At 36.6% G+C, this 12,975-nt stretch overlaps 1 protein-coding gene across 4 annotated transcripts in view; it reads right to left on the minus strand.

Annotated features, from left to right (window-relative positions):
• Positions 1 to 12,975, minus strand: part of KIAA0825 (KIAA0825 ortholog) — a 242,871-nt gene that overhangs the window by 159,579 nt on the left and 70,317 nt on the right. For all 4 annotated transcript variants that reach the window (XM_040089698.2, XM_040089700.2, XM_040089697.2 and 1 more), the window contains exon 5: positions 8,644 to 8,814. In XM_040089698.2, the coding sequence (XP_039945632.1) occupies positions 8,644 to 8,814 (171 nt within the window). The remainder of the gene's footprint in view (positions 1 to 8,643; positions 8,815 to 12,975) is intronic.

A 12,975-nucleotide genomic window follows, 5' to 3' on the forward strand; every position in this document is an offset into this window, starting at 1 on the left:
CTGGGAGTCCAGAATTACACAAAGTTTAACATAATCCAGCAAAGAAGGCCGATGGTGTCTGGTTTTCATTAGGCAAAGCACTGTAAGGAGGTCAAAGGAAATGATTCATCCTGTCTGCTCAACAGTGATGAGCCACATATGGAGTGGTGTGTACAGTTCTGGGTTACTCAGTACAAGACAGACATGGACATACTGGAGAGTGTCTAACAAAGGGCCATGGAAGATGACAAAAAGAATGGAGGGACAGGCTGAGAGCCCTGGAACTGTTAGCTAACAGAAGAGAAAGCTAAGGGCAGGACATATCACTGATGTTGTACAGTATGAACTCTAAAGGTCCCTTTCAATCTTAACCATTTCGTGATTCTGTGAGTCACAAAGAGATGAAAGAATAACACCAAATGATATGGTATTTTAAAGATCTGTCTTGTAGCATAAAGCTGGTAAAGAACACTGGTGGCAGATATTCCTAACGTTAACTTACTTTATATGAAATTAAAAGAGGTTTTAAATGACCAGGTGCTGCCAAGGCACTGTTAAAGATTATCTTCTAGGCATAACCTTAGAGGTCTTCAGTGATCTGAAGCAACTAGTAGTACATAGTCAAGGTTTAAAGAGCTTTTCTCTTTCCATGAAATTTCCAGCATTGGATTTAATTTATCCAAAGTAGATTTTACCTTTCCCCTAATCAATTTTCATTCTGAAAATAAATACTGTTTTTCATACACTTATACAACATTGTAGAGCTTTGAAGTTTTTGTGGGTTTTTTTGTTTTGTTTTTGTACATTTTGTTTTTTTTTCCCAGATACCTTTTGTGTTTGCATTTTCAAAAGACATTGACATATTTGAGCTGGGAAAAATGAAAGGTAAAATGGTAGAACATAAAACCAAAAGATATTAACCAGGCCATCCAAGTCCCTGATCATTCAACACATAACTGACAGTACCAGAAACTTACTGGGTTCTTTCAGCATATTTTAATGTACTTTATGATAAAGTTTCTAACAGTTTTCTTCAGAAATTAGTCCAGAATTTAAAAAACCCAAACAACTCTAAATGACTGGATCTTCCCCTATTTTCTACTCTGTGCTTTCTACCTTAAATGTACCTTTTTTCCTTGCAATTCTCCTTTTTTATAGATATAACATTGCATTCTAACTATAAGCACAAGTAAGCTTCTATATATTCACATTCTTGTATTATTGTTGCTACTTAGATCTGCTGTTTATAGCTTTTTATATCAAGACTTTGAAGAAAACCTTAAACATATAACCTAAAATCCTTGTGCATTCACAGCCCTGCTCCCCTACTTGTTAAGAACTCACAGGTGACATAAATAGCTATCTAGCTCATGGTAGATTTGTGACTCCAGGATCACAGGCAAAGAGCCAAATGATGCTTACACCCACACCAGTCATTTTACAGGCTCCTTCATGATGAAATCAACATGTTCTACTAGATTATCCCACCTCCTTTTCTAATTAACAGTCTGGGCACTCCTGCTGTATACTCACATGTATCCATGTTTGTGCATGTAGGCTTACACAAATTAAAAACTTCACTGGTCTTCTCAAAGAAGACCCAGGTTCAAGTCTCCTGTATTTTACTGACTTTGGTTTCTCAAATTTTTGCTTTCCCCAAATCTCATCTGGGTATGGCTGGCCTTAATCCTCTTTGATTTAACCTCCAGCTAGCAAAGGCTGCCTTCACACTTTGTATTGAACACTGTACATTTAGCCACAGCCCCCATAAAGCCTTTGCTCTTCAGATGCTACTACAACCCTCCTCTCAAACACTATTTCCACAGAGACATAACAAATTATACCCTTCCAGTTCTGTGACTTCTTCACTTGTGTGAGATTGGAAGGATTGCTTGCTTAAAATGTTTTGGGGGTGTCTGTGAGGGAAAGAGGCAAGTCAGGCCTTGTTCTGGTGAGGCAATGCTTCGCACCATACACTCCACCCTTCAGAGCCTGTATCCCAGCCTCACAGTGGCTGCCAAGCCCTGGCACATTGCAGGGAATGGTCCACTCCCTGCCCCTGGAGCCCTTGTCCAGCCCCAGAGTAGCAAGATGACTGGAACTCCAGAAGGGCCCAGGAAAGCCAAATTTAACCTGAGACAAAAGGTGAGCATGTCTTGACCCTACCTCCTCTTGGAATCCCTATGAGCTGAACACCACTGGAACCAGGAGTGGTAGTTATGTATATTCTTTTCTAGATCTTTTCTCTCTTTCTTCTTGTAATTCCCTTTTCTTTTGAGTAACACAGAATTAAGCAGGCTCAGAGTTTGGTAAGTCAAATGAGCTAAGTTAATGCTTTGAAAAGTGTTTTATGTTGATTGAATGCTGGCTTAAACCTTTTGCCAAAGTTCTTTGATATCCTGAAGCTGCCAGTAAAGTTTTTCTGTTGTTGTTGTTCTGACCTCTTGAGAACACCTTGTTGGTATTTGTACTGTGTGACTAACTCAGAATATATGAAAACCTGCAAGCCATTTAAGTGTTCAGGATTTTAGGGCCTTACAACTTGTCTTCTGACTGTCCTGCCATAATCAGCAAACTCTCCTGGGAAAGAGAAGCACAGTTTTATTCAAGGCACAGCTGCCCAAATTTGTTTGCCACTGCAGACAGGAAAGCAGGCATGAGTCAGAGGAAGCATACCTATCTAGAAAGCCATCTTTCTAGAAAAATTCTCTGACTCCTCTCTTTAAATAGCACATATCAAACTGCATTTGCACAGACAGAAAGAAATGCATGTGATCCTTCTCGCATGATTGTTTAGAGAAGAGAATTTGCAGAAAGAGAGCAGGAAAAAGTGAATGTTGTGAAAGAAGATGGGGGCTGAAAGAAAACATGTAATTTTCTCATATTTGCTTCTTTTCCAGAGCATATTCTACACCTTCACCATTCTTGATTATTAGGGAAGATTGGATTAACCACAAATCCTTGCTCTATCTTTCCTGAAACTGATGTTCTACAAACACCTGGTCTTGATGGACTGTTCATAATTTGTGTACCTCCTTTAGTTTATCAGCCAGGCAGCTTTAATAATTTTGTTTGTAAATAATGAGAACAAGGTTATATCCAATGCTACATTTAAAATCAAAATTCTTCAGCCAGCTTTCCTTGTGTGTATTAAACTTGTCTGGGATTATTCTTCCCTTCAAAACAATTGTTTGCCTAGGCCCCCTTTATCTACAGTTTATTTCATTCTTTCTCCAATTCAGTATTTTTCTGATTTTGTAATGATGATTACAAAGACTGAATAATAACAGTGACACCTCTTGCATTCTAAATATAATTATTTTTATTTCTTATAAGAAGCTCCATTAATTATTTTTCTCTATACAGTTTCACAGCTTTCCTATTTATATACCATTTAGGGCCATAAGAACAGTCATTGTGACATCATCTTGCATGCAGCACAGAATAGCGAAGTATCAAGGAAAGCTTTTGTATGACTACTCAGTATCTGCATAAAAGTTAAGTATCAGTGCTGTGAAAGTAGCTTACGAATTGGATTCAGCCAGCGCACTCAGAACATTTACTAAAACCATACTGGAAATAATACATCTTGCAGAAGTGCGAAGAACCATTCCTCCGGAAATATAAATAACAATAAAAAATCCCTGACTAACTATGGGTAAAAACCCCCTGCTTTCTATCTTCAGTAATGGACCTTTTACTTGTTTTACTATACTGAGCAAATTGTACTAACCCAGATGCAGAAATAAGATGTACCTCTTATTCCCCTCATAGTGTAATTTCATCTTCACTTTGGGTTGATCCACTGAAGCTGTGTATTTGTAAAAGAATATACTTGGACATCTTGAGACCAAAGCAAAAATCACAACTTTTTTTAATCTTCAATTGCAACTTTCGCAATAATGCAACTTTGCACTGAAGTTAGGAGAAGTCTACACTCCTTTTATTACACTTTCCAGAAATGGATATAGAGTTAAGGATTTCTCTTTAAGGTATGAAGGAAAGACCTCTACAAATCTTCCCAGTCTCGTAAGCCAGAGCTTGTAAACCTAAGGACTTGACAACTTTGTCCACAGTGTTTTCAAGCACTCTACTGGAAAAAGCTTTTCTTGGTATTCATTATCTGATCTGTCCAAATTCATCTTTTTCACTGAAATGGGAAGAAAAGTGAGACAGATGAAAGCACATTAGATATTTTTGATTTTTTAGAAGTCTTAACAAGAGGCTTCTGAAAACCCAAGAGGAAAGAAAATTCAAATTTAAAGATGGAAAGAGGATGCAATTTGGCAGAGTTCTAAACCCAAATCTCATGCTTAACCTTTGATTGTAGATGAACGTGTTCCTGATTGCTTCAAAGAGAACAACCCCTGTGATGCTGGAAGTATCAGAACATCTCACAAATACCAACTGAATGTAAATAGAGAAGTAGACTATCTCATCACAATAGGCATGACAAGATACTGCAGATGAAAGGGTTAAATAGTCAAGAAAAAACTGGGGATAGTTACTCCTCTAATTTTATGAAATCCAGTGCCTGTATTGGAATGAAGTGAGGTTATGTACCATTGTGAATAAAGGTCCTGTAAATAAATAATAGAAAAATACCTTTTCTTTGAAAGGCAGAGTAGCAGTCTTACCCAGATGTCACACTAACATTCAGTGGTGGAACAAAACCACATCATCACTTGTTTGTTGAAGAACTTTGCATGAGTTTATCCTTATATTTGAGTTAAAGGATAACTTGAAGAACACATTAGCAATAAATAAAATGTATATTTATACTATCTTTTAAAAAACCCTGTGCTTAGATAACACAAATACAGTTTTAAATCAAGCTCAAATCTTGGTGTGTACATATTGCTCATTGAGGAACACTAAGTTACTGCTGGTAAAGTTAAAAAAAAAAAAAAAATCAGGAAGAATTTCATGGAGAACAGTGAAAAGAAGTTAGAGTGGAAAATGCAATTCAGATAATTCTTTTCTCCAATCTATGCAAAGTCATTAGTGAAAATGAGGATTCTGAATATATTCCAGAAGCTGCCAGATAAAGAACTCTCAAACTGAACTCAGAGACCTAACCGTATCACCTAAAAAACTCTCTACATCCATCTCCCTACAGAGTTCACTCTGGTTCACTGTTTCCTTTGGTGCTATTGTCTGCCATGGGGTTACCATCAGAGAACACTGGTAGGCAGTACTTCCCTCTAACATCTATTTTCAACGACCTAAATTGGTCTTCATAGGATTCCATTGTGCAAGCTGCAAAGAAACTTGTCTTGTTGCCAGCTAGAACTCTGAACTACATGTCTTTCTTTTCTTCACTGTTCTTTTTTTTTGGTTCACAAGCAACCTCCTACCAAAAGCAGAATCTGCAGAAGAGACTACATCCAAGCAATAATGCAATGAAAAAGTATGAAGAGAAGCCCAGGTGGCCACCTTGCAAATTTCCAATGTGGAAGCCTTCGACCTCTCCGCCCAAGAAGCAGCTATAGTCCTAGTGTAATGAGCTTTACAAACCCTGGGAGCCTCTTTACCCTTAACTACATACGCCTCTCTAATACAATCCCTTAACCATCTAGCTAAGCAACTCTTAGAAGCCATTTGACCCCTCTTAAGACCCCCTAAGAGTACAAACAATCTGTCAGAAGATATGAAATCTTTGATTCTTCTGTGATAAACCCTAAGTGTTCTTCTTACATCCAATTTATGCAGCCGTTGCTCTTTGTCATTGCTGGGTTTAGGGAAAAATGAGGGCCAAGAAATCGTCTGGTTTAGATAAAACTCAGATGCCATCTTTGGGACAAAAAAAAAAAAAAAAAAAAAAAAAAAAAAAAAAAAAAAAAAAAAGGAACCATCCGAAGAACTACTTTGTTTTGGATGGAACTTTATACATGTTCTAAATATCAAAATTGAAGTACTACTGAGTATTAAACAAAAAATCAATTGACTTTGAAACAGCTATACACAAACACACCACTTGACACAAGCACATGAAAAAAACATTATTTTTGTTGCATCTCTGTGTGAGTTACATAGATTAAAAGTCTCCCATGAATACTAAAACCAACCAAAAAATAAACAAAACAAGTATAAGGCTTCTCTCTACGCAATGCCTGTGAAAACTTTAGGTGACTTGGACATTCATATACCTTTTATGTATTGGCCATTTTTCCCTAATTTGCTAACAGTACTACTTGCAGAGCATTGACTTCAGATATCCCTCACTGCAGAGAATGAGGGTATGCTGGATATACCCAACCTAGCTTTAACTCGCTGAAAGTATGGGTAAACTGTCTAGCACCATCAGCACACACTTCAGCCTGGGCTAGTTTGCTCTGCTTCTTAAGCTGGTTCTGCAGCCTGTGCTGCACTATTAACTTGACCTTCATACCCAAGGTTATTTAAAGCTGCTTTGGACATATCTACATCCTCGACTCCATCAAATTAAACAAGATTTCTAGTAATAAGGCTTCTAAATAAGTACAGAAGATGGTCTTCTAGTCACATATTATAATGTGTTCTGATGAAAATAAAGCAAGGATTCTATCCAATCCTTCTTAGCAAAAAACTCAGCCATCATCAGTGAAAAAAATAAGATTATCAACCCAATACAGAACATTAACAGAGAAAATCTCAAATCCCTTTTGGAACTTAACACAACCTGGAACTACTAGGAACATAGCTTTCATTCTCCCACATCAAATCATCTTTCACTTCACTACAATTGAGATTTCCAACAATATGAAATTAAAATAACACCAATAAAACTTTCTTCTAGTCAGACCTCTTACTAAAAAATTCTCTGGACATGTCTTCTTTTCACAAACTATCTGTAAGCATGTCACTGAGCAGAGTTTTGTGAATATAACCACCTGATCAGAACAGCAACTCTAAAACCAAAAGTATGTCTGAAGACTTCACTAAAATCACCTGAAAAACTTTTACCCTCACTTGTTTTCCGCGGTAAAATGAATTCTATTATTTTTTTAGAATGTACCTTCTACCCACAGGACTGCCTCCTACAAGATCTAATAATATTTGCCATTCAGATTTGATTAAGTAGAGGTACCAATTCAGAACCAACTTGCTATAGACACGGTTAGTCTGAAAGAATATTTCTCAAAGAAGGTGGCTAAACAGTCTTTGGAGAAATAGTTCTGGATGTAATTAAGCTTGGAAAAATGCCTGCAGGATAATTTTTACTTCCTGGAAAGTAAAATATTTCTTGCTAATGTTGAAATCTTTAAGTTCCCTGAATTACTGGAGGCCATATGCCTTAGAATACAGTCACACAAATATCAAATAAATTTCCCATTCAAGACTTTTTGAATTTTTTTTACACATTCTCACATAATACAGTAATAAAAAGTACATTTACCATTGCCCTTACTGAACTAATACACTGTCCAACACATGAGGAAAACTCTACAAGTTTATCCTAACACCTCTTTTTAGAATCAAGGCCATAAAACATAAATCATAATGTATAGTAGCTTAGCATTTCTTGAGAATAAGTAAAACTGAGTGACTAAAGGAGGCAGAAATACATTGAAGTCAGTAGAAAAAAATGGAATTCAAATGACTATTTTATTAGAGCTTTGACGTATATTCTAAAAATATACAGGTTAACCTGTATTTCTTTATTTTGGACTGTCAATATTAAAGGTGAAGAGTACATCAACAAAGTGTGTGCTTTGGAACCCTTCTTATTTAATATTTTTATTTTTGTCAATTTAGTATTCTGAGAGTACATAATTCCCAAAAACCCTTTACCCTCAGTTTGCAGCTTGACTCTAGAGATAGTGAACATTTAACTTCACCGATCCTCTCTCCCTGAGCAGCCTGGCCTCATTTCTGCTCTGATCTTTTTCCTGCAATAGAATCAAAGCTCTTGAAACCACTTCTCTCTCGTGACTTGGAGTCTCTACTGGCAAAAGCAGCAGACTAGAAGAACATTTATGAGCATATTCCTGGAAGGTGTTATTCAGCTTAATTTTCACAATACCAGATTTTCCTGAACACAATTAGATGAAAAAAACGGGGAGCTTGGAACCTATAGCAAATGCAAACCTGAGGCTTGATCATTCTATTTTGATGTAGAGCCGCCTTCTGTAACACAGCTGCTGAAGCCAGTGGGATAAGCATGCTAGTAAACATAGTACATATGAGTAAGAGTGAGAAATATAGGTTAAACAAGGATTATATCCTTAAGCAGGTAGTTTCATGTACACTAAGATCAACTAAACTGATATTAAAGTCAGTACTTTTCTCTCTCGAAAAAGGCAGCTTCAAGGACAAGCTCAGAAAAAGCCACTTTCAGAGAATTCAGACTGCAAGTATGATTGTGTCCTATGTAAGACACAGGATTTTATAGAGAACCCAAGAGGAGATATCTTGTTACAGTGTTAGACAGTTTTTCATCATGGCTGTCCATCAATATCTACAGTTAGGAAGTCACATCTTTTATACACAGCAATCAGTTCTTTTCTACAAGTCATTGTGCTCAAATGTAAATCCACACATTTCAAAAGTTTTTTCAGTGGATATGGTAACACATTTATTTGAAAAATATGATGACATAAATTAGGTAATTAATGTTGAAAATAGTATAAAATTATTCTTTTGCACAAAGTAAACCAATAAATCAAGATAATCATTCATTACCTTGAACATTCTTATTTCTCTCTGAAAATGAAGGCAGCAGCAGAATTTCTGCAGAGAGCTCTTCAACTTTTTCCTCCATTAATAAAAAGAGTTTGATAAGTTGAGAAAGACATTTGAGTTGATACAAGGTTAAGCAGAAGTTCCGTCCTTTCCTGTGGTATTCCTGGGAAGCTGTTCAAGTAAAATTATAAAACAGCCTTTATTACAGCTGAAAAAAACATGATCCTGCAAAATTGATTATGTAAGACAGTATAATATATCAAGCAATTTAATTTTTCTTTTAACATAATGTATCTTTTTCTCATTATAAAATACCGTTACATTATTTTTTCCTATGACATCAGCACTTCTCAATTATCTGTGAGGTTCCAATTGAATTCCAGGTTTCGTCATTCCTTAACTAGGCTTTTTTTCCACGCAATGGATCTACTCAGAAATGCTCTCACCTGTGTTTTACAGAAAACCCACTGTGTTGCAAAAGCCGAAAGGGAAAAAACCCACAGCATTACTGTATTTTAATGGTTTGGGACATCACATCACTTGTCACTCTTCAAGTCACCTTGTCTGTTTAACAATCTGCTAGCACAATACAGTTGATGAATATGACATTTGAATGAAAGAAACATCAATCTAACACTCCGCAACTTTAAATATGTGGGGTTTGAAAACAAGTGAGACTGTCACTGAGCAAATATCAGCAAGTATTATAACTATAAGCATTTGGTATTTAAAAGAAGAAACGGAACATTTTATTTTGAAAGGTTAACACATGCACTCATAACATATAATCACGTCACATCAACCAGGGAGCCCTGATTTCAGCACAGAAAGGATATGGAGAAAGTTACATGATACAAACCAATTTTCTTCCTGAACCACCTGCAATTTACTGCTATCATTTTTCTAAATTTGATTTTTTCTGCATGGCTGACTTTAATTCATGTAGTCCTTGTACAAGGAAATAACTGCAGCAGGATCTTTGGATACAGACAAACATCAGCAGGACCTCTATAGCACCTCCTAACAACAGGACATGTTGGTTTCCTGCTAAAGCAATACCTAGAGGGAATAATTTCTGAAAACAGACAGAAAGACTACTACAGAGGCTATGGAGGGGTAAAGTGCATTCTACAGCCTTTGTCAATGTGCCAATGAGCTGATTTTGCAAATATTGCTCAAAAAAATTTGAGATCAGGACTTTAGCAAACACAGAGAAGTAAGAAAAGGTTCTGAGCTCCTGAACATAGCTCCAGGCTTCCATCTCTGCAAAACAAGAATCACACATAATACTGCTGTACAAAACCAATGCCCATGCTGATGATTCCCACACTGCCCTGGAGGCTGAATCTGCTAGCAGAAATACCCTAAGTCAGGAAAATGAGCTATCATTAGCTACAAGAGAAAAGAATCAAACCAAGTACAGTGGCAGGGACCACTGAAGTCTGGCTGTTATTTGAGGAACAGGGAGTCAAGCATAATAATATGGCCAGCAGGACAGGCTCCTTGCCAGTCAGCACCCCACGCTGCAGATCCCAAGCAAGGCAGACCCTGAGATTATAAGTTTCAACCAAGAATCCAGATGATCGACCAAGTTTATGGTGATGACATAAACCTGAGGTCAAGTCAGGAAGCTAATTCAGCCTTTTGAGTCTGAATCTGGTCTGGTGAAGGTAACCATAAGTCAGGCACAGTTCAGTGAACACTCAATGGAACCATGTTGATATGGCAAGTTCAAGCTCAAGGCGGGAAAACTGAATCAATGGGGTCCACAGCTCTGAGGCAGATGAACATCAGGACACCCATGATGTAGTTCAAGCAGGACTGAGGACCCAGGTGCAGCTGAAATAGATCTTCTGGGCAGGCTGCAGAGGTGGTCCCTAAAAAGGCTGGTCAGGGCCTTCAGGATCACTAGTGCACAGAAGGCTTTGTTGCATAGCTCATAAGGAACTTGAGTTCTCTGACAAACACTTCAGAAAAACTGGGAAACTCCCTTTCTGCTTCACGGAAGACAAAGGCAGCACAACTATTTTGCTAAGAGGAAAAAAGAGAGTGCTTGAGGTTTCTGCTATCTAGACTGCACTCCTTTCTGGGGAATAGGAGGGAGAAGAAAAAAAAAATACCTGAATTAACTTGAACCTGCACTGCATTTATTTGTAGCAAGTAAATAAATCTTGATGGTTTATTACACAAAACTGGAATGAAGCAAAGGAATAAGCTCAAAACTTTCATGCTATAAACATCTCTAGATTTAGACCATCTATACTCTTGAGTTCCTACCACATAGAGGCAGAGGGGCCCTAAAGGATATTTAATTTCTTCAGGCATGCTGATTTACTACCCCAACTATAGAAAATACAGGCACCAGAAATCTGTCAACCCAAACAAGGTTACTTTTAAAGAGCTTTTCCTATAGAAAAAGAAGGCGCAAATAAAACTAATACTGGATGTCTATCAAGTTGTGCAATTTGTGCTGGTGCCAAGGCAGCTGATGCACTGGAGAAACTAGGGGTACTATTTTCAGGTTTGGCCTTTTATTTTAGCAGAATGTATTGAAACTGAAGAATTTTTCCTAAGATCTGAAGGACATGCCACCCTTGTTGAAGAATAAAGCTGTCCATTTTACCAGAGACCATTTGGCTGGATGTAGCTGGACAGATGGTATCATAGCATTTCACTTCAGCAGTGATGAAGTTGAGAGGTGCTCATATGAATTCTAAGACAGCTAATAAGTTAATTAAAGCATTTTTCAAGCAACATAAAGTGAAAGGCATTCTATAAAGCACTTGATTATCATACCTGACCTTCTCCTAAATATTTAAATTCAGCAGCAAGGTATTTGCCTTTATCTTAGCACTTTTAAAGGTTTTTCCTCCACTCTGAAAAGGAAGACATATCAGAAATAGGGCTGAGCTAGATCTAGATGACCTGTGTATATCTGCTAACTTGTGATTTTATAGCAAGTTTCAAAAGTGATACTTTCCTCAAAGCTGTATCTCTTGAAACCATTTAAAAAAGTGTTCCAACTCCCTTTGTTATAGCCTGGAGGCACTTAAAATCTCAAAAGGTATAAGAAAACATGTATGAATGGGACCCATAAGCTAAATGTAACTTTTGTTATTATTTTCTCTTAATTTTTTTTTAAATGAATGTAGCACCTCAAATGCTTTGAAAAAATTTGAATTTACAACATCTCAAAAACTGAATGCCTAGTTTTGATCATTTCAATTAATCCAGGCATGTGACACGGTAAATAAAATGTGCCATAGAAATACCTGCATCAGAGGTGAGCTGGCTCTAAACGTTAAAGAAAAACTACATTATGAGTGTTGCTCTCAGAGTAATTATCCTTTACTGTTCACTCTACAGAGCCACATGGCTAAACTACTTCTGAGACTCATGTAGAATCCTTGGAAAGCAACCTGATGACTGTTTTCTTCAATGATTACGGTGGGGATTTCTCCCTCAGCCGGAACCAAGGGTCTAAATTATAGTATAAAATACAATTATACAATATACAATTGTATATTAAATAGTATATTAAAATTAATTGTATATTAAAATATACAATTATACAATTATACAATTATAGTATAAAATAACTTCCCAATACACAATACATTAAATATAATTCATCTGTCCCCACTTCTAAGGCTTGACTTCATGTAAGATAGATCTACAATATTGTTCTACTACAGATGCAAGGCAATGTCAGATTTCATTCAATAATGTTATATAAGGAAGATAATAAAAAAAGAAGTGCAATATTAAATTTACACTCTAACTACAACCTGCATACATAATAAATGGAATTACCATTTTGCTAAATCCAAAAAGAAATAGCCTAATAAAGCAAAAGAAACTCAGCTGCTGACAGTCACAGTGTATACAGGTATTCCAAGAGGTATATTTTCAAAGTGGTGCACAGGAAGTTACGTACATAAATTCCATTAACAATAATGTGTTCCTCAGGTCTCAGTGATATTAACTTTTAAGCGATGCTATAACTATTATAATAATCTTGCATTTATGACAGCATTCATCTGCACACTATCTCCTAAACAGAGCTTGTATATAAGTTGCATTAGTCTTTCATTTGCATTAAGTAAAGATATATTCCATTTTTATGGACATCTGCTCACAGTTTTCTCAATCTGAGTGTTGGTATACATTTTTTAATGCAACTGCTAGGTTTAAATAATTGGTATTACTGCATATAATCATTAATTTGCTTATACTGTAAAAAGCAACTTAGTATTTCTGCATAGCAGATGTAATACACGGTATTACACAGAACTAAATTATTACAAACAGTGCCAGCAGTTTTCTATACAC

Source organism: Hirundo rustica, chromosome Z (genome assembly GCF_015227805.2).
Source record: "Hirundo rustica isolate bHirRus1 chromosome Z, bHirRus1.pri.v3, whole genome shotgun sequence".
NCBI lineage: Eukaryota > Metazoa > Chordata > Aves > Passeriformes > Hirundinidae > Hirundo > Hirundo rustica.